The following is a 27,025-nucleotide window of genomic DNA, read 5'->3' as shown; positions in this document are numbered from 1 at the left end:
CCTTACTGTTTTAACTGAAAAAGCATTTTCTCCACTCAAATTGATTTAACAAGACACGTATGTTATATAAGTCGAATTAACAACTACGAATTAGTACCTGAATACAGAGGCAAGGACAATATTTCACACCCAGTTCAATTTCAAACAAAAATAATTTATTTAATTAAAGTTTCTTGGTACTGTTCAAACAATCAAGCCATTGTTCATCTAACTTTTCTTTTACAAAGGAACATTTCAACCTGGGCTTTAAAGAATGCCAACCAGTCAGCTACATTAGAGATTAGATATGATATACAGCCTATGCAGCCACATGAGAAATAGGTTCTGCTGCTTTGTTATTACACAGGTAGTTGCTTCCTTCAGCTAAGCCTGGAGTCTTGTATTTGTTTTATGCATATTGGATTTTGTTCTATTACTTGGCAGGAGATTGTACTCCCTTGAGTCAGCTGTGTTCATTGGTCAGAATAAATTCCAGCATCTGACACCAATTCCATTAATCACAGACAAGCTCAAGTAAGTGAGTAAGATAATAGAAAGACAGAAATATCTGGTGAACAGTGAACATTATGTATGTATGCTATTCAGTTAATATACAAGAGATCTGAGATACTCTTTTGAGTTCAATATATTTGAAACTGTCTATCAAAAGGGATAAAGGTCTTGAAATACTTTATCAAACAAAAGATGTAAAATACCAAGTAATATATTTTATTACTAATGTTCTCAATACCACCACCCTGAAGAATTTAGATAAATTTTCTTGTGAAGCAATTCTTTTTACTTCCTTCCTTGTTTATAAATGATTCCAATCACTTAGAATCAGAACTGGGGACATTTCATGATTGTACTTTGCCAGCACAGCACAGAATTTAGTTTCTAGAAAATTCCTAATTCACCTAAAAGTCCTTTGCAATGAATAAAATGTTACATTTCAAAACAGGGTCTAACTATATAGAAACTGGTCTATACATTAAGCAGCTGTATAGTTAACGTCTACTTTCATATTTTCACTAAGGACCACTGAAGGGGCAGACTAGACTGAAACCTCTGTGATGCTCTTTCTACTTGATGTCTAGAATTATAATAGCTTATTCACACACTACATAATTTTTCAGCTATGTCATCACTTTGTAAAATTAGGAAAGTTGGCTTCCATGATCAGGTTAAGTTGTGGAATTCAAATTGCATTTCTAAACTGTACCAACAGAATTGTGACTAAAAAACTATTTTAGCCTTAAACTTTAAAACACAATAGCATACAGAGATAGAATGACCTAGACACTATTATTCCACTTTAATGTTTCTTCATTTTATACATTGTAGTGTCAACAGAAATATAACCTATTCACATTTCCATTTGCTCCTTTATGCATGAATATCCTGTCTTTATTTTTATTAATAGATTTTTAGGCATTTCACATACTGCTGTAAACCTTATCTAAAAACTTCCCATTCTCTATGAAGCAAAATTTATATAGTTATCAAAGGTAGAACTGTCTTTATGAAACACCTAAAAGTGTATCGATTTATTAATTAGTAGCATATATCTGATTCTTTGTCACAACATGGAACTGAATGGTTTTCTTTCATACTGGAAAATCAACTACACAATATGTCATAGTATTTGCAAAGATAAATGCTGAAGAACTACAAAATTTTAGTCAAAACCTGCTTTTGGTTTGTTAAATAATTTGAGAGAGCCATGAAGGGAAATCCAGCATCCTCAAGTCATGAAGTCTCTTCAGAATCAACTCTTATAAAGGCAGTTTTGATTATGTTGATCCAAATAATTCAGTGGTGTCAGATTGGGTAAAGGCAACGTTTTATTTTTAGTTTCCCCAAATGCTGTATCACTTGATTTAGGAGGACTTGGGAATACCCAAGAATTATCTTCGAGAGAATTTCTGCTGTAAGAGTTGTGTTCCTGGAAGTTTGTACCATCATGAGGAGTGGAGCGTTCATTATCCGTCCATGATTGGAGAACTGTTTTCTCTGACAAACCCTTTATATCTCCTGGTAAAGGGGAAGGTGTGGTATGAGAAAGTGTTTTGCCATTTGGTGAGAGAGGGAGATGTCTTTTGTATGCTGCAGTAAAATTTGTCAAGTGCAGTTTTGTGCTGTCTTTCCCAAGATCTTCCATGCATTCTGGGGCACAGGCTGAAAAAGAAAGTACAGCTAAATGTCAGTTGTTATGACAAATATGATCATAAAATGTCACACTTCACTCATTTGGTTGAATTGGAGACTAGAAATAAAAAGATTTTAAAGGGCAGCATGATGTGGAGTTAGAAGACAGATGATATGCTTCTAATTCTGGAGAGGCTATTTACTAATAACACTGTGACTTTGTTTAAAGTCACTTAACTGCTCGCTCCATGTGTCACCTCTCTGAAAAACAGACCCAGTAATCCTGTTGTGCCTTCATCAAAGAGCCACAAAAAAACAAGGAATTTCATATTTTTAAAACGAAAAGCCAAGGAATGAAAGTACAAACAAAAAACCCTTTATTGACTCTTAAATTTAAATTCCTTTCTTTAGTCAAATCTTTCCATATAATTCAAAAGTAAATTAAGAAATACCTATGAATTGGTGAGACCCCAAATGAAGCTTTAATATATAATCAAAAACTTCTTACAGACGTAACTACTTGGATAAAAACTATCAATTGTTTTTTGTTAGACACATCATAACTGAATGAAAACAGAAAAATGTGTTTAGTACACAGAAATGGCTTCTAGCACAATGGTAGCAGCTTCTTCCCCTTTAATTCATCCTACCTGGTCATTGAAGATAGATTTATCCTAAGTCTAAGAAAGATGACAGGTGCAACTAAAGCTTGATACTATTTAGCTTTAGAAGAAATTGAACATTACAAACAAACTCATTGCCTTTTTTAATGGGAAGGTGGAGAGAAGTGGAGGAGAAATGGGAATAGCTTCAGCTTCTAGAAAAGGGTTAGGTCAGAATGTAGGTCAGGAAAAACAGTGGCCTAGTCTCATCTTGGTCTACTCCTCAAAAAACTATTTGAGTTCTGTAGTGAGAGGTGGTAGTCCTGTGCTTCCGCTACTGTAGGGAATGTGCTAGGAAATGTAAGGTTTAAAGCATCAGATTTATTATTTACCAGTTCAGAAGGGATATATGAATGAATTATTATAGCTTACTTGTCTTTAAGTTTTCTAACATTCCAAATATAGAAAGAACATTTTCTCCTTTACTATATTCTTTGGAAGTGATACACACTGAAAACTCACTGCAAATTACTTGAGTCCTTTTTAAGACAAGTCATTTCTACTATCAACTTACATAATTGCCTTCATACCTGGCTGTTGTGAAACCTGAGGATAAGTGAACAAGTCAGGCCTCTGCAAAAACAGCACATTATTTTGTCTGGTTCATTATAACTCAATAGAAACTGAAAGAAATTTTGAATTTAGTTTTCTTTGCCAATTTGCCAATAATAAACACTTGTGAGAACTATTTATGAAATAACCATCCTCTCTTCTCCTCTTCATGGACAATCTGCGATGCCAGTGACAAGTTAGATAGTGCCTTATGTATTACAGAAGACATTCCTTTAAAGTAGACTTTAGGTCGTTGGTATTTATATTGCACAACTTTTCAGAAGTACAACTTAAGTATAAAAAAAAAAAGCTTTGGCAAAGTAGCCACTACTAGTTAAAACAAAACCCAAACAATGTAGTCAACCAGGTAGTTAAATATGAAGGTAGAGCAGTGAAGAATTTATATTTATAGCCACACAGTCTCCATTCTAAATGATTTGTGGGGGAAAAAAATTATAAAGTTATAAAAATGAAAACCAAATAATGACTCAAACTTTTGTTTTTCAAAACAAACTAAAAGGTTAGGTCTTGCTGTACTCTATAGCACTGGAATGAAAAAATGGCCTTTGGTGTCTTTTTTAATATATGAAGTAGTTGTGGTAAAAGGTCAACTAGAGCAAACTTAACACCTCAGCCTTATACACATAAGCAACACTTGGCTGAGAAAAAAAAGCCACAAGGGGAAAAGAATACAGTACTGAAGAAAAAACACATCAGCAACACCTTTATGTGTGAAGTTGACCAGTATGAGACTGAAGCCAAAGCACAAAATGGGTCGACTATGAACACACGGTGTATACTTTGGCTTATCAAACTCATTTGATGAGATTTTGGTAAGATACAAGAGCTAGTTGCTCTTAAAGCAGTTTGGCTGGAAGAGCCAGTAGTTTCCAGCACTGACTTGCCTTTCTTGATTGCAGTTGGGGTTTTCAGTTTTCTTAGTAGTTCAGCTTGTACTTGAGTCACCAGATGTAAATTAGACATTTCTCTCTTCAGTTCCCAGTAGGCATGCTGTATATTCTCACTGAAATAGATTTTTATTTTTTTAAGTCTTTTTTTTTAGTGGACAGAAAGGCAATAACTTAAAAAAATGAACATATCTTTTTTTTTCTTGAGTTAATTTTAAGGTGTAGGTTACCTTAGGTTAGTATAAGAAGTAAAAACATAAAAACAATTTCTCACAACCAACCGCACTATTTAAACAGAAGGCTTATTATCAAAAGTATTTGAATGATGTGGAATAATAAAAAAATTTGTGAGTAGATTTTGATACTGAGAATGTTATCCTTGAAGTTTGTTAGACAAAAGTATGAAATGATGTTTGTTTCATGTGATTTCATTATTGCTAAAACTACAGTACACCTCTAAAATGGGGCAAATAACGGTCATTTGAATATTATGACATCACTTGCACTTAAAATTTTATTTGTATGTAATACCAAAATCTAATAAATGACTTTGTCATTCTCTTCTCAGAATTACTTTATTGTAGCCATTAACATGCAGTGCCTGCAAATGCACAGTATCAGTGGTATTAAGTAATACTCATTCCTGAATAGATTTAAATTTGTCTTGACCTGGTCGGTCTGTGAACTGAAATGCTAGATCACATTTTTGAGTGTATACTCAAGTCCACATTAAAACAGCACTCCAGTCTCTTGCATTTCATTCTTTTAATGTTTTTGCTGTCTCCCACACTGTTTACCCGCGTGACATGACAGCGCAAGACGTGAGCAGCCACATGATTTCCCAGCAAGAGGAAGGAAACTTCACAGAGGATTATATGAAACAGAAGTAAAAACTTTACAAATGCCTCTTACTTTTAGAATTAAAAGTATTTTAAAGCCTAAAAAAAAAGTATTTTTAAGATAATTTGTAATCATCATCTATTGAGTATTCATAGCTGGATATTCACGATTCCTTTAGGTTTTAGTGGCCAACTAATTTTACCAAAATCTTCAACATATATTCTTACTTTGTTCTAAAAGAATATATGAATTTTTAAATTTAAGTACGTAATCATTATTTTATAGGTGTCCTATAGCTTTAACAATGAAATCATTTGCGACATTGTTTCATGTTTTTTATCTAACTATATATAAACTTCAAAGAATAAAGAACTCTCAGTATCTTCTCACAAACATAATTATGTATTCCATATTTCATTCAGTTAAAAACAAGTCTAAGAAATATGATGAACTTTGTATTGCTTTTCAGACAGACCTACTTAGTCTGTTGTAAATGTCATTCATTAAGCAGCAGTCTATTAATCACAGTGCTTTCTGCAGGCTTTTGATAGGTGTGAAATAATTACTTAACAAAAACTAGTTAACCACCTCTACTTCACCAGTGAACATCTAAAATGTATGCTGCAATGAATGTTTCACATAAGAACCTGTCTTAAGTGTGAAAAGACTTGTTGGTTCCTTGGTGAAATGCTGGGCATTCAGTATGCTTTCCAGAGTTAAACATTACATGGCAAGAAATGTAAACATTATATGTGCTAATTCATGCAAGCAGTCATGACATGAGTAAGAGCTTAAAAACTTGTTGGCATGGCATGGCATGGTAAACTAGAACCTGATTTGGAAAAGGCAAATACCTAAAGTAACATTTGGGCACTATCAATAGTTAATCAAGCACATTTATTTTTCATTCAAAATAAACATGTAAAATTGCTATAGAGGTGCTGAACCACTATCTGCTATACATAAATTCATTTTCATGAAGAATGGCTATGTAAGTTAGGCCAAACCAAGAATTAGTAACCAAGCTTAACACACTTCAAGTCTTTTACCTTTAATGTCACTTCAATTGAAAACACAGAACTAATTTTAGGTATTTTTAAGTATAAGCTCCCCCTCTTGTGGGTAACAAAGTAATTACAATTACTGCCACACACTAGTCTTAAAAGTGTTTAATTGTAGTTGAACAAAGTAAGTCATTATTTAAGTACAACAGAAAAAGTTGTTACCCCACAATCTTTTAGCAGGCTTCCAACTAATCATTTCTTACCTAGATAGTTTTGAGTCTGTATAGATTTCCCATATACCGTCATACTGAGAGTTGTAAATTTAAGTTTTGCTTTAAAGGCTATACAAGCAAATTCCTGGTAATATATGTAGTTGTCATAAAACTACTTGGATATTAAGATATAGCACTAAAATATCCCAAATAAAAACACTAAAAAATAGGTGAAACAAAAAGGGATGGTTGCAGTGGTTGCAAATTTGGTATGTGGTAGACACTTCACCCTCATTCTCACACTGCTTTGGCAAACTGATAACCTCATTTCATGTATGAAGAACCAGGTCCAGGATCACTTACTCCACTTGAACATGTTTCAAAGCCATCTTTCAGTCATCTATTCTAATGGCTGATTGCTAACCTTTGGGGTAACATTTTTCCTATCATGCACTTACCAGCACCTATCCATGCTACACCTTAGGCCAAAACAACCTACTTGACCCCATTATAAAGTTTCCCACCTCCTGAATTTTAAATGTAATGAAAGCTGCTTGCTGCCATCAGAATGGGTCCTGTCCTGCTTGCAAAATAGTATCACATAAAAGCCCAGTTTTCTTAATTGACACTATACAGTCAGAACTAATAGTAGTATGTATACTAAAATGAACATTCTTACATCAGGAAAATCTACTTACTTGAGTTTTAACTTTAGCCATACATATTTTTCATTAGCTTGTAAAAGTTTATTAAATCCACTAGAAAAACCAGTATGAAAATATGGGGTAATCTTAGTTAAGCTCTGTGGACTAAAAAAAGATACTGTGTACTGTCAAATGTTACTGCCCCAAATGGCTTCCAAACATTCTGGATTGCCAGACAGAACAAATAATTTTATATTGCAACCCAAGCTATGTTACAAGAAACCAATTTGTTATGTTCTATTCTATTCCCAATTTTTAAAATGCCTGTCTTTACTCACAAATTTTCATGATCACTAAATAAAAGACAGCACAGTTAAGAATTTAAATTTTATGAAGTTTTACTTATTCTATACTTCTGTCTGGTTTAAGAACTGATGGCAGCAACATAAAGCTAACACCAAAAATAGTCCACTGGCAGGATTCCAACCAAATTTCTGCTAGGCAGGGCTCTTCCTGTTAATGTTGTATACATTGAGTACCATGTAAGACGCCTCTAGTATTAAAGGTTCACTCTGTATTAGGGAGATAGTATATATCTCTTTTGCCTGATCAAGTGAAGATACAAAGTCTTCCCCTCAAAAGAGAATTTTCCAAATAACTGAAAAACAATCCTTAAAATTATCTAAATGTTTGGGGGATTATCACCAAGATGGTGGCAGAGGCTGTCTGCTAACACCCTTTACCCAAGTAAAGCTGAAAGTCAGGTACTCATGCGAAGGCTGCCACACCCCCAAGGAGGACACAGAGAAGTCACTCTACGCTGTATTTGCACTCCCACTGCTGAACACTTAACAGTCTCTGTGCAGTGTACTAATGGTGGGTAGATCACTTAATCTTGGTAGGTTAAGTTTGGCCACATACAGGAAGACCTATGGCAACACATCTGTAACGGCAGGTAGTCACCCCCATGCCTGTCCCAACGCGCCCCCCAAACACACACACACAATCAGATGCTTGAGGCATCTAAGACAAAATCCCAACACCCTTCCTTAAAAAAAGCCATAGCACCACCTGCTGGAAATACAAAGCCTAAACTGCTCACTGTTAAATGGCTAATCCAGTTTTAAAAGGAAAAGCCTGGGATACTTGAAAACAGCAAAATGGGCAGGGAAAAATAGAGTGCCTTGCAACTTGAGGTCTCAGTTTAGTGACATTACAAGGACAGAATTACAAATGTCCAGGAACCAAATTCACAAATAAGATTTATCTCCCTCACTCTTGGATACAGAATTTAAAATTGCTATCATGAAGAATCTCAGAAAAGATGTAAAAGAGCTCAGAAAAGCAACTCAATGAGGCCAGGAATAAAATTAACAGAAGTCGGTAGAAGATGAAACTTTAAGAACAGGTTCAGGATGCAAAAAACACCAAAGATCAACAGTACAACAGAAAGCTACATAACAGAATAGGCCTGATGTAGGAATAGACCCAAAATTAAACAAAAAAGCTAGACATGATCCAGGAGAAGAGAATTTTTTAAATAAAGCTACACTTTTATTAATAAAAGAAATTAAGAATTATGAGTAATCCAGAAGGTAAACGAGGAGTAAGATAAAAGAACACTTATTAAAAAAAAAAAAAAAAAAAAACAGCTGAGAATTTCCCAAACTGGGTAAGGAACTGAATATAAGAAAGTCCATGAAACTAAGAGACACCTTTTTATTAAATGCAAAGAGACCAAGCCAAAATGTTAGTGAAACTATTGAGCCAAGACAAAGAAGTAATAAATGGGGTGGGTGTGGAGGAGCAAGTAATTTATAAAGGTACTCTACTAGGTGTTCATGAGATTTCTTAGTAGAAGCTGCACAGGCCAGTACATATTCAAAATACATGCAAATACTTTTTATGAAGGAGAAATAAAGGCTTCTGAGACAAAAGCTGGAGTTTGCTAGGATTAGACCTGTTACAAGATGTGTTGAAAAGGGCTCTTCTGTAAATACAGGGGAGGAAAAAGTTCACAGAAACCTAAAGGAGGAAATAAAAGATAAAGTGGTACTAATAAGTCATCGTATCAATAATTACTGTAAAGATAAATGAACTCACCAACCAAAAAGTACTGAGGGGATGGATGGAATAGGATATAAAATCCAACTATCACTGCATGCCGACAGCCACTGCAGACATGGTGACTACACAGCTTTGAATAAACAAGCAGATGCAGACAACCTCTTAAAGCTTGGTCAAAAGTCAGCTATATTCCACATACAATTCTCAACAGCTTTCCACCTGAGGGTCTGGCTCAACCCATGCAGCTTGTGTCTGAAGGCAGGTGCATTCTGGCAGACTCGTGGAGTTGGTGGGGTTGGAGCTGCGGCCCTGTTGCTCAGTAGGCTAAATCCTCCTTTAAAGGACCTGTAATCCAACCAAAGGTCAGAATCGGTTCTATTAAAGAGAGCAAAAGGGACAGAGTGGGACTTTAGGCTGGCCCTCCCCCAAGATGGTGGCTGAAGGACACTGCATCTTTGTTGCTCACTTCATTAGTCCTGATAGACAAGAGAATTCTAGAACTAAAGCTACAACACCACCTACTGGGGGAAAAAAGGCATTCAGAAACCTAGGAAGTTTAGGAATGACACTATTATAAGGAAAGAGTAACTCATCTTAATGGCCCATGACTGGACTGTCTCGTCAACAGTTAAAATAGCTATCTACTATGAAGGAAAAAAAAACACAATACATAAAATGTATTCTTACACAAACATTAATGACAAGCAAATACTTCATCACACCAAGGACACTGAGGCTTAAAAAAAAATTTCAGAGATTTTCAGTATAAAGAACACAATGAATGAAATAAAGATTACATGGAAAGCATAGCAAGCCTGCTTGATCTCACAAAAAGTCAATAAAACTGAAGACAGAACTCTTATTAATGCCTCAACGGAAGTAGAGAATTAAAATTTAGGGAAAATAAAACTACAAGAAATATCAGACTCCATTATAAGAGGAAAGAAAAGAATTATATCTAAGAAGGTGAAGAGAAGAAGGGACCAGAGGACATATTTAAGTAGCTGAGAGCATTCCAAACTTCAGGAAAGAACTTGTCATAGGCAAAACAATCAATCTAAATAAAAAATACACTTTTAGACTGTAAAACCAAATTAGTGGTTACCATAAGGGAAAGGAAAAGGTGGCTGGGTAATCTAGTAAAGGATCATTGTGATGGTGAAGAATAGGACTGGACTTTTAGTGACGAACATAATTTATTAACACTATCATGCACACCTGCAGCAATACAATATTCAATTAATTATTTTCATTTTAAAAGACATAAGCTTTTCAGTGGTTTTATGGAAACATTCCTATTTACCTTTCCTCTAATATAGTAAGAAACTTACTATCTGCATTATTCCACATAGAAGTGGACAGAATAACTCACAAAGGTTAAGTCACAGAACTATACACTGAATAGGTATATATGAAGCCAGGAAAAACAAGATAAAATGCAGCTAGGAACAGGTTTACATAAAAATGCATGACAAAGTTTACCAAAAATAAGACATTTGATTGTTTTCTACTTGCTAACCAGAAAAGGAACACTTAATAAGTTCTGCCAATCTATATTGTTTACATTAAGACAAATGCAAACCAATTTGCAAAAACTACTCTAGTGTACCTGAACCCTTAGGGAGCCACTGAGAGTGCTTTAATTATGTATTCTTTCATGTACAGTACCTTTTTACTGAACTTAAGAAAATGCCTTCTAAAACTGTTTTTGTTGACATTGAATACTGAGCTTTAGACAATCTGAAAGTGTACTTTGGAGATTATATAGCTTCAGTCTCAAAAAATACTTAACTTAGGGCTTTTTTCTTCCTCCAAATCTGTATCACAGGAATTAATCACTGTCTTATTATTTGCTGCCTTCAAACAAAGAGAAAGCTTTCTGAATTCTCCGTTATCAGTGATTCAAATTATATAAAATCTCCCATAAAAGTAATTCAAGTTTGCTACTTACATTACTTTTTTGACTTACTGAATTTTATTTTTCAAAATTTAAAGGTTAATAAAACATACCAAAAATTAGCAAGGGGAAACCTAGGCACCAAGACTGACAACTGCAGATAACATTGACAAAGACAACCTTAGAAAGTAATTCATGTTCATATGTATTAGACACAGTTTAAGAGAAATGCAAGTTTTCTTGCTATAAAGTTATATTAAAGTTAAAGATAACAGCTGAAATATTTTCAAATGGCAGGGTTGAAAAATTTCAACAGTAACTCGACTCACAGAGCCTAAAGTATTTATTGCTAGTCCTTTACAGAGGTATAAGAATGATTGCAGTGCATCGCCTAAAACTGATCATCTCCCTCAAGCAGGCTTCTGATAGAACAGGATGAAATAATTCACATTATTTGCTTCAGTTCAGAAAACTTTGGAAGACAAATGATCTAACAATTAAGTCAGGTAGTATTTTTCATTGGACAGAAGAATCCATGTAGAAAGAGGATAACACCATAGCAGAAAAGAAAATTATCAAATAATTTAAAATGTAGTACCTAATTACTCTGGTAGAAGTGATAAATTTTGAGGGCGGAATAAAAGTTAAAATAACATACCTGAACTTATGATACATACTTTTGTTCCTGCCACGAGAAAAGTTCTCTTAAAATTCATATTATACCAAAGTATGAAAAGATTGTTTAGGTTTCTTAAGACAAAGGGAGAATATTGTACATAAAAAATGCATCATCTGAGCCCCTTCCTGGTAGCATAGTGGGTTAAAGTACAGCACTAAGAAGCTAAAGCCTCTTCAACCTGAGTTCAATCCCCGCCCTGGAGGTGATCCATATGGCACAGCAGCCCTCTCCTGACCTGCCCGCTGCTCCCCTCAGCAGTGTACTTCCCCATCAGTCAGCCTGTTCTGCTCCCCACTCTGGGGAATCCTCTTACCACCCCTGCATCTCTGGCCTATACCCCAACAATTCCATATGCATAAATAAATAAATCTTTAAAAAAATACTTATGTATTTTAGCTAGTTTTCTAAAATATTTTGAATGTTCAAAAATTCACAATAGATATCTTTTTTCCTACTGAAGCGTAGCCTATTACTAAGGAATAGTTAAGTATTTTTTATGACTATATTGTGATGGGAGATCAAATGTGGTTTCCAACACATACATACTTGTTTTTAAGCTTCATCATTAACAGAAATCTAGGTACCTATAGGGAAATGATGCATGGAAAAATTTTTTTTTGAATGCTGAAGAATGTTCATACCTTGAAATGCTTAATCTTTGGAGATCTTTGCTCTTCAGATTGTCTTCCTGAGATGGAACCTGTTATTTATTTTTTAAAAAAGTAAAAGTTTAACTAATACAGTCTATTCTTACCACTTTATTAACAGGCATATTACAACCTTTTTACAGAATATATCTAATTTGTATAGCTTAAACCTAGACTTAAGATTTAACAACTACCACCAACCTATACCGGCTACTTTTAAATTACTTCGAAATATTTAAAATCATTACCACTTTCTCTTTAAAAAATAAAATTGCTCATGAAAAAAGTTTTAAGTCTTTCAAAATGTGAAAGGATCAGATTAATTTTTTGAAAATTAGTATATACTTACACTTGTATGGGCAATGGAAACCTTATTTTTAAAGCCAATGATATTTTTAATAAATTTTGACTGGGTAGGATATTACTTTTCTTACTACCTACAATTCAGAAACTCTAAACTAGCACAAACATCTCTTAATATTCTAAGACGTGTTCCTGAAATGTTCTTATGACAGTGATGGAGTAATGGGTCTGCTTCCCACTTAATGCTATGTGGCAGTTTCACATAAACAAAGGCCTATGGCTACAAAATCTTGGGAAACATCGCTCAAGTTAAATAGGTTCATAAGAGAACTTCTCTGAAGGTTTAGCATACTATAACATGGATACATTAGATATCTAATCCAACTATATTACTTGCAGTATTGTTATATTTCTTTGGTCTTACAATTTGTTTTCTGAAAGGATCAACCATGTTGGATATAAGTGGCTAGTAATTTGGGGGGATATAGTCTAAAAGGTCCCTTCTGGATCTGACGCTGGCACCTACCAAGAACCAATCAAAGCAATTCACTAAGTGAATTAGAGCAAAAAATTCTATGTGTATGCACAATACTATCTCATACTTTAAAATGTATTTCACAGAAAAGTACCATCTTAATATTACAGCATAAAGTATTATGGCTATAGTAGATGTAAAATTATAAACGTAAACATAAATTTCTTTCTTGACTATTTGATTCTTATATTCAAGAAGAATCTGATAAGCAACATCTTTAAATAAGAAGAGAACATGATTTCAACTTGGAACCCTTGATAGATAATTAAGCATTTCTACTCTTCAGTGTTTAGTAATAGTTGTATTTTTTACTTTAAATCTCCCCTCCCCCCACCACATAAATTCCTATGGAGATGGAACACCTTAAGCCCTTAAAAAAAATCTTCCCATTATCTCACTTTAAAAAAGCTTTCTTTGTATCTCAAACTCCATTTCATTAGCTCGATCCCCTAGCACCATCTAGTGGAAAGGAGTAACTACTAATTAAGAAATGAAACTGCATGAGCATGACACAGTATGTGTACCACACACAAAACTCTGCTTTTCTGAATTAACGTTAACATACACTTTTTTTCAAAGACAGTCACAGATTAAATTTACTCTATGTGAGGCACTGCGTGCTTGTATCTAATTCAGTGTTCATTTAAAAACAGGTATTTAATGTCTACTTTATAGAAAACAAATTCCAGTTAAGTGACCACTTCCTAATGTCAGTCATTAAGTCCCACCATAATTATGAGCTGAGTTTTTAGTTCAGTGGTATTGCTGCTTACTGTATAAGGAATATCCATTGTATATAAAAATTATCAAGTGATTTCAAGTAGAATGTGCAACAATAATAAGTTAAAACTACTAGATGCAGATATTTCTTTGCAAGCACATTTTTCCAAAAGATGTCTTCTTGGCTATCATGACAGGCCTTTGAAGAAAGTATGGCATGCAGCTATAGGATCAAAGTTGGGAAAATCAACTTCAGATGTCAAGAAGGATAAAAGGTGTTTTGCCTCTAATTGACAATTTCTGTTTTCCCCTTTTATCAAGGTTGGTGGAAGGGAAGAGGGCTCTAAACCAAGTTCTCATTGTTCAACAGAATTTATTCAAGGCCAGTGGAGGATGCTCTTTTATTCTTAATGCCTGGCTCATTCTTAATGGTCATCTTTGATGACTACATTATAGAAGAGAGATGTCAAGTGGCTCCAACTAAAGACAGCTGGGACTTAGGGCAGACTGCAGGCAGTCAGGAAATTTAGGAAGTAGTTCCTTTTTCAGTAAGTGGAAGAGGAACTTGAGATAAGTAACACAGCTCCTCAACAGTGTTAGAATGTTCTGAAGGGCAAAATGGTGAAAATCGTTAGTGTATATAATACATATAATTGTTGTATGACTCCAGACAGTTACCAAGATTTTCATTTTCTAGTAACTATTTTAAATCTTGTGTTTAGTGCATTTCTTTCACAGAACCCTGCTTCTCTATCATGTCTTCTTTTTATTCTCAAACTGTCATTAACTATTCTGCAAATACATATCCAAGCTTGTAAGAATCCAATGTGAAATATCAAAAAACAGTCTCTTGGTAAGAACCTGAGAGGCAACTTGTATTTTAGTGGGTGACTTGGTTAACTGCAGTTTAGAGGTTAACTACTTATGTTTGCTTATGTTCCCAATTCCTGAATTCCATAAAATTTGCTGAAATTAAAGTTGTCCTGCAGTATTATATATTATATAGGTATTACTGAACTCTGCAAAGTTTTCTTTCTTTTAAAGAATTAGTGCAAGGATATTAAAAGAAAGGGATGTGAAAGAATTGTTTTAATAAACTACTAAGCTTTTTAAAAATTACTTTATTAAACAACAAAATTAAATAATTCTGAGTTTATGCTAACAATTAAAAGCATATCAATATTATCAGAAATGCTTAAAGAAAAAGATAAAGGTGAACTTTTCAAAATGAAATAGTTTATGTTAACTCTATGGTTTAATAGTTATAAATCCTACATATAATGCCCACAGAATATTTAATTTCTCAACTCAATGTTGTAGTACCGTTTGTTTGGCTTTTTGTAGCTCTATTTTGAGATTGCTACATTCTTTCCTCATCAGTTCCAGTTCTTGTTCCAAACCATGGATCTTCAGGTCACAGCTCAATTTTTCCACCTCCCAGTGTGATGAAGGTGAATTTAAATTCCTTATCACTACAAAAAGGATGGACATTAAGACTTTTATTTCTGCCTTTTACATAAATTGTAATTCAAAAAAAAAAGTCATACTGGTAAAGTATAGATACTAGAAAAATTGACGTAAAACATGCACAATTATTAGTAATTTTTGAAGAACTACTAGTAAATATTTTTGAAGATCTATGTTAATAAGAATAACAAATCTAGCCATCTTATTTTAGAATGTATTAACTTCTCCCTAGTTCCTCTGTTTAATTAAAATACAAATTTGTCAGTATGGAACTTGAAGATACAGCACTAATATCAAACATCTGCTAAAACCATAGACCTCAATAATCTTTTAAGATAATAATAAAAATTAAATGAAGTGAGAAAACTGCTCACTGAGTGGACTACATTTGGTCTCTTCAAAGTACTAAAATACTTGACTATCAGCCCTGAACATGTCAAAACAATTTTATTTATAAATATTCCATTGTAGTAATGCAGTACAGCTGTACAGCTGAGTACTAACATCCTTAACTTAGTTCCTTACTCACACTACTAAAAAAAATGCCCTCAACTACCTAAAATAGGTGTCGTTCTCAATTCCTAATGAAAGATCTATCAAAGACCTATTGTTCCACTTCTCCCATTACAATGTTCATGGGAAATGGTTAGTACCCAGGTCCCCCAGACTTAACTTTTACTTCAGTATCTCACATTTTAAGAAACTTAGGAAATTAAGGTAAAAAAGTAATTGTAACTATTCCATAACTGTGCGTCTACCAGTTGGCAAAAATTCAGGAGGAAGAGCCAGGACAAACTAGTAGGCAAGAAGTTTTGACAAAGATGGGGATTTACTCCTTTCTTCCTGTACTTTCTGTACAAACTAGTCTTGAGTAACAACCCTCATTTTTTTCCCCTAGTTAAAGTGCAATTTATAGCTATGAAAATGTTAAAAGAGGTTAACACTGTAAAAGCATAACAGAAATTACTGTAAGTGTAAAAAATAAGCAGAGAGATACAGAAAATTGATCATGGATATGACACGTGAATGGAAAAATGTATTAATTCCATTAGAATATTTATAACAAGTAAGTGGCATACCCTGCTGAGTTTCCACCTCTGTCCTCAGCTGGAGGAGTTCTACTTCTTTAGATTGTAGCTGTTCATTCAATACTTTCAAAGATTCAGAGTTGTCTTTATTCTAGTTAAGTAGGGAAAACGCCAAATTACATTCAGTAAAATCTGTAAGTTGGTATTATATATTAATTTTCAGGTAGATATTGAAAAACTCATTCTAGCTCCTTAAAAGAAGGGTGGGAAAATAAAACCCAACTTCTTAATTTCTCATTTTCTTGTTCTAACTCAGGACATAGTTTTCACTGGCTTTTTTTTTTCTTTGACACAGTGACTAATTACACCATGTAATTTTTTTTTTCAAAATTAGTGGTTATCAGATGTATTTAAGTCCTAAGCATCATTATATATTATTTATTTTGTTACAGTTTATAAATATACAATTATTTTTGACCAGATTTTCCATTTTTATGTCATAAATGTAAATGCCATTCTAATTTTAAACCTCTTAAAGGAGAAAACTCATTTGCAATATTCTTTTCAAGCAAACTTACCATTTTGTCCAATTTGCTCTTCAAATTATCTCTATCAATGCAAACCTCTCGATATGCATGATAAGCCTTATTTACTTGTTCTCGCCCCACAGAACTTGTTTCTTCATCTAACCGAGCTCCTATAAGCTAATGGTATAAAATGAGAAGAGAAGACCTTTAGCTGGCATTCTACATACACACACAAGATAAATTCTCTAATGGCCCCATATCTTACTTTAATTATTATATTCAGGAATAAAGCCTGGACTATAATTAAGTGAATGTTTTATTTCCATACAATTCTTTTATTGATTTATTAATGAAGTACACTAAGATTCTTGTTAATATTTTGATAGCACAGGATTTCTCCCTTCAGGTGTTGCCATACAGTTATGCTTTATGAACAGTATTGAAAGTCTACTTTTATGCTTTTACTCAGTATTCTGCATGTCATAGTATTTGTGTTATATTAACTCATCATACTACAAAACAGTATATCATTCTTTTATTGTGTTTAGGTGTTTTCCAAGCCAAAAGTATTTAACTTACATCATCAGAAAATGTATCAAGGTAAGGTGTTTCCTGACTTTACAAAATACATGTGTTAGTTCATTAAATATTGTATTATTCTACAATAGGAAATACTATGACTGTTGGTCATGAAGTACCAACAGACATATTTCCAGTATTAATTATACCAAATGCCATTTTTCTACTTTAAGAAAAAGAAACAAGCTCCAAAATGTTCTCTTTTCTTACTGTAGTCCAGGATGCCACAGTTGTATTTAATCACAATGAAAGTAAATTAATATGAGAAATTCTACCCACAAAATAGAAGAATTGAAAGGTCTGGATCATTCCCCTAAACATAATCAAAAAGAAAATAAAACTAGAATCAAATTAGCTCAAAGGAAGATTTGGAGGTTCATTAACAGGCAAAGAACTGGTTGAAAGTTCTGTGCTAAAGTTGGTGGCTTGCTGTGGTGTCAATGATTACAGAGGCAATGGTGGTCATGGCAAGATGGTGGGCCCAGCCAGGGTGACCACTGGTCTCAGCAGGCCTAGTAAAATTACCGAGTAACTTTTGGAAAGGGAGTGATGCAAAGGGTGCAGAACCAAGAGCACCTGGCGTTTGGTAGCTCCCTCTCTCCATGTGAAGAGCACAGGGAAACTTGGCAGCAGTGGTGGAGAGAATTGCTCTTGTCGGAGAGTTAGGCAGCACAGATGAGCAAGACCTTTCCCCACTCCCTATGCAAGTATCTAGGTGAGAAATCCACAGCATCTGGAAGGCTGGGTTCTGCCTAGTGGTGGCAGCCTTACTAGGAATCTGGGACACAGAATTTGCAATTAGCCCCTCATGCAAGGCTGCCAAAGGCTGCCTGTATCAGCCTACTTCTGCTTGTCGTGCCTAGCACCACTTCCCAGGTTACTCGAGCAACATCCATTAAGCATAGAGGGGAGCAGCACAGGTGGGGTGAGAATATAAGATTCCTGAAGCATTGAGCAGAGTTTGATTTGCAGCAAGAGGCAGGGGGAGGAGGCAGAGGTAGCCAAAACTAGCCTTTCTTGTTGCCAGGAAGGAGACGAAGTCTTTTCCCTCCTCCACCTGCCACCAAGGGAAACAAAGAAGAGAACCAAACCAAATTAAACCCACTGTCCCCTACCCACCTGTCACCTCCCTGCAAAAGCGAAAAAGTCAACACATATGCCGCCTAGTAAGGAACATTTACACATAAGATGGAAAAAAAAGAGAATACTACTTTCAGCCCTGAAGGCAATATCAAACATAATCTTGGAGCATCCTCCTTTGACAGTTAAGCACAACCATGAAAGACAGAAAAATATTTATATTTCAAATACTTTGTGTTATTTTTTAAGTGATAGAAGAATGAAGATAATATACTTACCTTTTCTTCCAAAGACCTTATTCTTTTCTTTAAGAGAGAATTCTCTTTCTCTGAATCCTTAAGTCGTTTTTTGATGTCTTCATATGCAGTGACAAGGGCAAAATGGGAAGCAACAGACTCATCCCCTGAATATATTGAAACTGGAGTATCTCTCCTTTGGGCTTTTTCATGGTTCAAAATGCAAATATCATCTTCTACCAGTGCATCCATGACAGCTATTTAAAAGAATGAAATCATTAAGCTATAAACATTTCATTGAATAAATAAAGTATCTTTAGAATAATGTGGTTATTAGTGAAAATGTTTAAAAAACTCCTACTGCTTTTATAAGTATTATAGCAAGTAGTTATAAACATGAACTTTGAAATCAAACCGCCTTCGTTTGAATTCAAGCTCCACTAAGAGTCTGTGTGAGTCTGGGCAAACTGATTAACCTCTCTGCCTCAGTTATAAAACACCAGTTCCTGTATTTATAAAACACCACCTACCTCACTGAATGCGTAAGAGTATTGAGTGTTGGTATCTATAAAGCATTTAAAAATATCTATTATTTGTAAGTTTTAGAAAAAATTGTAAAATACAATTTTCATTAAAAGGATAAAAGTTTTAAATGGCTTTACTGATGTCTGTCTTCAGCATCTCCAATCTGACAGAAGTAACTTTTATAGCTTCCCACACCAATAACTGCTGTATGTTGTACATTAGAAGGCAAAGGAATTAACATATGAGTGCTCAATATGTCCCAGTACCATGCACAACATTCTTTAAACATTATCTTATTAAACTGCCTTCGATAATTCTTTGGGCCGACATATCATTTATATTTTATAGGAAAAGATTGGAAAGGTGAAATAATTTGCCCAAGTTAAAGCTCCATGAGAGCAGAGCTATATAGCTGATCACTGTGTTCCCAATTCATCTTTACATGAAAGGTGTTCAATAAATGCTGGTTATTGAATAAAAGTAGCTAGAGTAGCATTCAAATCCAGCCCTGACTCTGAAACGTTAAGAGGCCAATCCATTAGGAATGAACATGTACTTGCTGTGTACATCTACTTCACTGTTGTGCTCAGTATTACTTCCCACCTCAGGGTTGTATTTCATTGAAAAACACTTTGGAAAGCTAAATTGTGACTGAACCTTTTAAGAACTACAGGGAACCAGTATAATAGGGACTCCAAGTCTTAAAAGAAACAAATAAGAAAAATCGTTTAAAATATCTTTGAATTTAAAATAAAACACCAAATACAACATTTTAAAAATAGAATTTCATATATCTTAGATAGTAATTATTACTGAAAATGTTCATTTATTATCTCTTACTTGAAATAACATTTCACTGCTTATTATAATCAGTTTGTTACAAATATTCTGATTGAATAAATCCTGTCCACTTGGTTGAGTCTTAATATAAACCAGTTAAATACATTATTTCATTAAGCCTACTGTTCTCTAAAACTTCTGATCTCCCTTTCTGAGGTTAATCAATACTTTTTTAAAGTTTTGCTTTATTTCAGATAACATGAATTTAGGGCTTTGTGTGTTTTTCTAGGTCTAGTCTTTTATCATTGTATATTTGCTTTTCTGACTTTATAACTGAAAGCTTCTAGTTGCTTTCAACTAACGTCAAGAATTGAGTGTCTAGGGGTTGTTTATACCTAGGAAGATGGGGAGTATGGTACAAACAGATGCATTTTCTCTACAAGTATGAATAGGTAAAACTCATCATTTAATCTTCACCAACACTAATTTGAAAATTTCTAACCACATAGGACTACTGCTCTTTAAATTCAGCTCCTGTGCTTCTGGTACAAACCAAACCTTCTAATGATGGAGAAAGAATTAAATTTTTCCTTACAGGGGTTTGAATTTCCTTACTGGATTCAAGTATATTCCAAAATAATAGCAAATTCCACTCACAATTTAGCTACTAGCTAAAGTTTTGTATTTCCTTTTCAAAAGGAAGGTATGGGTTAATACTATATTGTAAGCTGCAAGTAACTATATGTATGTCCACAGAAGACTCTCTCACACACATACTTTAACAGCAGAATAGGTAAAGAGTAGGTAGCCAGGAAGTGGTAGGATACACTTTTTGAAAGAAGTCTTAAAATAGGTAAAACTGTGCCTATCTTAGCTAATTTGTATCTCAACTCAAGGGAACAAGATTTCTCCAACTAAAATATTTTTCTAAATACAGCTAAAAAACAGTAAGCTTAAACTGCTCTACAGTCAATATGGATGTCCCAACGTTTATGCAGTTTAAGAACCAAATCTATATGCTTTTGCTTTTTACTATCTCAGCTGTATGGCTTTCTATTTGTTCATTTTTATCATGAACAGTCATCATTCAGTGTGGGGAGAATATTTATGTAACATTTGTAAAATCACAAGCAAGTAGATTATTTAGTGTTGTATTAAGTGTTTTTAAGTAACATCCCATTTAATTCTCATAGCTGCCTATAGGTAGACAGTCTTCATTACACACATTGCACAGAAGAAAACTGGGGCATGGGAAGGTTATTTAAGTTTAGCCAAGACTAGATAATGAGTGCACAGTACAAATGGTTGGATATCAGAGCCTGAATACTTTCCTCCCCAATGAAACTTTTACTCACTTAAATTCATTAAGAATTACAAAACTCAGAACCTCTTAGATGAAAGGGAATATGCAGAAATAACAAAAACAAATTTTACACAATATTCTATTTGGTCACTTAAGACAAAGTAAGTGCTCAGACTGGCTTATATATTTATATCAGCACTCCATAACTAATAGCCACAAGCATACTCAAGAGAAAATCCACTATCAAAAATACACATAATTTTAAAATAACTATCATTTAAATTTGTTGTAAAATGAAAATTTTAGTATCCTTACAAAATGAGTTATGTATTAGAAATGTTAATATTTATGATGTTAACACTCTGTACAAAGTAGACTTCCAGAGATTAAAAGCTACAGGGTCAGAAAAAATATCATAGAAAGGTACCAAATAGTGTCAATATCACATTGTATTTATCAGAATAATTAAAGGAAACTAGTAACAAAGTAACAAGGCAGCTTTTGGTTTTACTGTTTATGCAATTATCTTTCTTCAACCTTATTTCTGTAACAGGAGCTGCAGTGTTGGCTTTATAGTACATTAAAATTTAGTTTTATATAATTTTGTTGTAATGAAAATGCCTCTTCATAGGTAACGAAGTATTTGGTCTCAGATGTTTGATATTCTGGATAACAATAAAAGCCTAATTATTACTAACCTCATCACTACATGAAACTAGCTTTATTATTTCAGTATTTGTGAAAACATGCTCTGTCTCTAAGTTTATTTAGCGTAACTTAAAAAACAAGCAATATTAATATTAATATTAAGGCATAGATCACAATATTTGATCTATGCCTTCTTAATATTTGATCTACTTTGTGCTTAAAAAAGGAGCACTTTGAATGAAATATTATTTCTAAGATTAGAACTGTCAAAAAACGAGACAGTATTTTAAATAGTTCAGCAAGAATAACATTTGCTTTTAAAACCAAACAAGTGTCAAGACTAACGAAAGACAAAATGAAGTGGGGTTCTTTCAATTAAGAAATAATTCTATGGGGATGTGCCACAAAAGAAATCTTTTTCAAGAACATTCTTAAGAAACTGGAGATGACCTAGAGTTGTATCTGACAAAGATAGGAATCTCACGGTCATAAGGTCAGTGGTGATGGAAAGGGGCTTGTTCTGAGTAAGACACCTATTTCATCTTCATGGTTCAGAAGGAATTTCAGGAACTGATGACAAAAGGCCAACATGAGACTAAAAATTATAAAAGATGCTCTACTGCTCTTACTGCTTGGGAATTGCAAAGGTTTGGGGAGTTAGCCACATATATATGAGAAATATATTTTGTTCATCTGGATGACCAAATATATATTTCTTATAAATTGCAGTGTCACAATGATAATGGAGAAAGAGCAGAATTTGCCAGAAAAAGTATATAGAAAAGAGAACAGCAGTCTGAGGCTAGGGGAGTGACATAAAGAAAAATTCCATCATACTAGCAAGCCTGTTATTTTGTTTTTTTAAGATTTATTTATTCATGTATACAGAAGTGGGGTACAGGCCAGAGGCTCTGGCGGTGAGAGGCTTCACCAGAGACAGCGTGGGGAACAGAACAGGCAGATAGACCAAGTACACTGCAGAGGGGAGCAGCAGGCGGGCCAGGAGAGGTCTGCCACACCATGTGGTCCTCCGGGCAGGCGGGAAATCGAAATCATGCCGAAGTGGCTTTAGATTCTCAATTCTGTGCTTTAACCCGCTGCGCCACCAGGGAGGGCCCCTAGCAAACCTGTTTTTTTCATCTTACCATGTTTGAAGATGTTGCTTAAAGTCTCTCTACTAGCAAAAAGATTACAACTCTGAAGGCTCAGATGATGGCCAGCATTTTTAATCAGGATATGTAAATTATTTTATACAAAATGCTGACACTAATAGACTACAATATAGTATAAATATTACTTTCATATGACAAAAACATTTGACTGGATTTAATGTATTATAAGCTTTCTTGCAGTGATCTAGAATAACTCACAATATTTGATCTATGCCTTCTTAATCAACATTATTTTAGAAGATCTTAAATTTCCATTTTTTTTGCTATAGTCCACATTGAAAAGTGCCTAACCTAAGATATGCTATGCATACACTATGGTATGAGATACTAGGAAGCCTGGGATGATGTTATGCTATCAGATTTTTTTTTTCCCCCTAGGAATAGATGATGGTTAGTCTGTCATGGTTCACCTTCATATTATCTATCATTTATCACTCACTTACCTAGGCAAGGACTAGTGCTTCCCAAAGCTTTTTCCTGTATTTTACAACTACTGTTACCTAATTTATAAACAAAATCTTAAAAAGTTAAACACATTACCTACAGCTCTGTCAGTAATGATCAACAAAGCTGAGATATCTTCCATACTTTGTGCTCTTAATACTATCTTCTAAAGACAATGGAATTCTAATTTTTGCAAGAAGAATCTGGGTAAGGCAGAACTCATTGGTGGAACATGGCCCCCATACTCAGAAACAGGGATTCCAGCCTATAATCTGCCACCTTAATTACTAATAGTTGACCTCTGTGTGTAAAATTTTCCCCAATAAATCTACAAGGTTGAACTATATCACAAGGTAACATCTCCTTAAGTTATGAGGCCATAATTTTAATCATAATAGACAATGGCAACCTAGACAGACAAAGAGAAATTGATGTTTTTACCAGGAGCTGAGTAAGAGTACATACCATAAGTCCACACCAACCTTGACCAGACAGGTATCTTCCCAGCACAAATGAGGAAACTTAAGGCTCAGAGGTGTGTGGTAAATTTGCTTGTACTCACACTAGCAGGATGTAACAGATCTAGGGTTTGAGTCAAGACATATTTGGTAAACTCTTTAATTCTACATTGATTGCTTCATGATCATCTTTCTACTTCTGAAAAACCGGTATTACTGTACCCACTGCATACATAAGATAGTCAAGACACTATGAAGCAAGGATGATAGCTTATGGTGGTAGACAGACCAACATTTACTCCTCTTTCACTATTTTTCACAAAAGTAAGAGCAGGAACAATGTCACTAGTTTAAAAGGAAAGGGTGTTCAGTACCTTTTGTCCCCAAGATACTGTCACTGTACTTCAGGACTGCAATACCTTATAATTTAATGAATGCCCAAACTCTATTCAGCATTAGAATACAGTATGAATAACTCCATGTTTATTGTTCGATGGCCTTTAAAGAAATCAGAGTGTGTGGCTTTTTCGGGGTTGGCGTGGTTATGGCAAGTCTACTGTTTTTATAAAGCAATATATTTCAATGCAACTGAGAGCCTTTTTTTACACAAAGTGTTCCTGGTATGATCAATAATTGTTTCCAAACAGTGACAAAACAATTGTACTCCAATGCAAAATCTAAGTACCTTAATTTAATTTTGCATTGGTTCTATTACTTCTTGGATTATGAAAAAACTTCACACTGGTAACTATGTACTGTGTTGGTAATTAATATTTGCCCACTGTTCATGGCATGCCAGATTGTGTGTTTTGCTTTTAGGAAGCTGTCTCATTTGCTCTTCATAATCATTAAGTCTACATAAGGCTATTGAGAGGGGCAAAGTGGGGAACTTAAGACAGCAAACGTTAGAGTTGACTGAAGACTAGCAAACTCGGTGTCTTGGAGGAAGCACCACTCCCATTTCAGAGTGGTGAAATAAAGAGTTAGTCTCTTTAGACAGTGTCAAGCGAAAAGGAGCAAAATTCAGCACTCTTACTGATTGTTAATGTCCTGACAATCCAATGCATTTCCCATGCTACTGTAGCTACATTTTAGAATTAAAACTTTGCATTTCTAAACAATTTCCCATTTTACAAACATAATTTATGAACGATTGTGAGGAATGCAGAGTTCCTAATTTACAAATGTCGGCAGTGCTCACGAGTTGGGTGACAGGGCTTGCTTTGAGAACCGAAATTAAAAGTCGCCTCGAGATCTTGCTCAATCCCATTTAAATTTCCAGAGAAAAAGAAACTTCTGTGATTCGGAGGTCAGTTTCTATCCTAGGCCATCAGTGTCCTCGATCGTTCGTGTACATTTCCAACACCCTGTAGTATTATCAATGCAAGATTGCACTTGTGTCATCGTTCTCGTGAGCTTTTTCTACACCTTGTGGTACTTGACTGAGTTCCTTGCCTGTAGGGTCTAAGTCTACCTTGCATAGAGTAACCTCTAGACCAACGATCAAAAAACCCCAAGATCATACAGGTTAGACGCTGGAGAACGGAGGGTACCTACTGTTCGCGCCTGGTAAAGTATGGAGTTGGGTTGAAGTCCACTGCTTGGAGAACCAAGAAAGTAGCGAAATAGCAACACGGTCCCTCTTTCCTTTCCGATATAAATGCTGTCTCAAGGAATAAAAATGAAAGCGCTCCAGCAAATAACAGTACGGAAAGAAAACGAGCAATCGGGAGAAGTGAGGTGAAGGCCCCCCAAAGGGGGTGACAGAGGTATAGAGGGTGCCCAGGGGCGGGCGTTCCCCTCGTCAGGGGAGCGGGGATCTGTGGGCAAAAAAGACGTGTCTCTTCAGGCCAGCAACAGAAGCGACGGTTGGTCCCAATATTGCCCGCACCCCTCCCCGGTCATAGCGAATCACTCACCCAGAAGACAGGCTACGCAGGGCCGTCCCCAGAGCCGCCGAGTTTCGATTCCTCAGTGTTTGCAAACGCACGGAAAACAAACCGGGTCGCCAGGGGGTCACCACGGGCTTCCGGTTTCCTCGAAGACACCGCCGCTTCCCCAGCGCCGGCAGCCGCTCCGGGGACGGCGCGGAGGGATTCCCATTTCTTTTACCTCGGCTACGACTGCACCGGCGCGGCCCTGCCAGTTACCTGAGGCCCAGAAAGTTCTGGAAGGAGAGGCAAGCAGTCGCCGGAGAAGGCCCGTTACCCAACAACACGCGCGCGACCCCCAGGCCCTCCCGCGCCGGCCTAGTCAGTGGCTGGGTACATCGCGCGGCTCGACCGCGCCGCGGCCCCTTAATTCTGCCGCGGAGCCCGGCGGAAGGACGAACAGCGCGCCGCCGGAGAAGGGACTTCCGCTGTCCGGGAGCTCGACGAGTGGGCGGCGCGAGTAAACCGGAAGTCAGGCCCTGGGGAGCTGGGAGGGCGTTCGGGAAGTCGCAGCTCAGGGGAAGGGGGAGGGTGAGAGAAGGTGGGCGCGACGTACTACGTGTCCCGTGAACCTCCGCGGCAGGGACTGGGCGGGGCCGCGGCGACGCCTGGAGGCGGAGACGGAGTTGGGTAAGAGCCTTAACCCTTCCCTTCTTTTGGGCTGGTGGCCTCCCTCAGGGTTGTCCTTCTCATTCAACTTCCGGTTGGGGGTCCCCGCGCTCGCGTGGTGTGTGCTGGCTGTGAGCCCTGGACACTTTCGGGTGAGCGGCGCTGTCGTCTCACGGGAACTGGGACACCAAGAGGAAGTGCGCGTCATGGGAAGCGTTTCAACCCACCGCCCCAACCCTGGCTGTCTGTTTTCGCGGTTCACCTACTGTGAAACCAGTGTGCGTTTGAAGCGCGAACTTGGCAACTTGTCTAAGGTCCCGTAATCATAAACACACGAATGACTAATGGACGTGTGAAATGTATAAAATTTAGGGCGGAACTTTGGAACTTGGACTTTGTAACGTTGTTGCCTTACCATTGCTACCTCCCTTGGTGAATCCT

The 27,025-nt window shown here is 35.8% G+C and overlaps 2 protein-coding genes across 2 annotated transcripts in view; one reads left to right on the top strand and one right to left on the bottom strand.

Moving 5' to 3' along the window:
- Nucleotides 1–154: 154 nt before the first annotated feature.
- On the bottom strand, nucleotides 155–26,476 carry AZI2 (5-azacytidine induced 2). The gene is made up of 8 exons (XM_012732177.1): nucleotides 25,964–26,476; nucleotides 18,757–18,971; nucleotides 16,871–16,996; nucleotides 16,344–16,443; nucleotides 15,121–15,269; nucleotides 12,234–12,292; nucleotides 4,247–4,365; nucleotides 155–2,157 (listed from the first exon to the last, which is right to left on the bottom strand). The coding sequence occupies exons 2-8, from the start codon at nucleotides 18,964–18,966 to the stop codon at nucleotides 1,748–1,750; spliced, it is 1,173 nt and encodes a 390-aa protein (XP_012587631.1). The 5' UTR covers nucleotides 18,967–18,971; nucleotides 25,964–26,476; the 3' UTR covers nucleotides 155–1,747.
- A 97-nt stretch (nucleotides 26,477–26,573) lies between these two features.
- The window catches only part of ZCWPW2 (zinc finger, CW type with PWWP domain 2), an 85,302-nt gene continuing 84,850 nt past the window's right edge, over nucleotides 26,574–27,025 (top strand). Inside the window, exon 1 of the mRNA XM_012732070.1 lies at nucleotides 26,574–26,605. The gene's annotated coding sequence lies outside the window, so the exon portion shown is untranslated. The remainder of the gene's footprint in view (nucleotides 26,606–27,025) is intronic.

Source organism: Condylura cristata, unplaced genomic scaffold (genome assembly GCF_000260355.1).
Source record: "Condylura cristata isolate star-nosed mole 26May11 unplaced genomic scaffold, ConCri1.0 scaffold00033, whole genome shotgun sequence".
Lineage (NCBI taxonomy): Eukaryota > Metazoa > Chordata > Mammalia > Eulipotyphla > Talpidae > Condylura > Condylura cristata.
The sequence above is the reverse complement of the archived record's forward strand: the minus strand, read 5'-3'. Positions and strand labels throughout refer to the sequence as shown.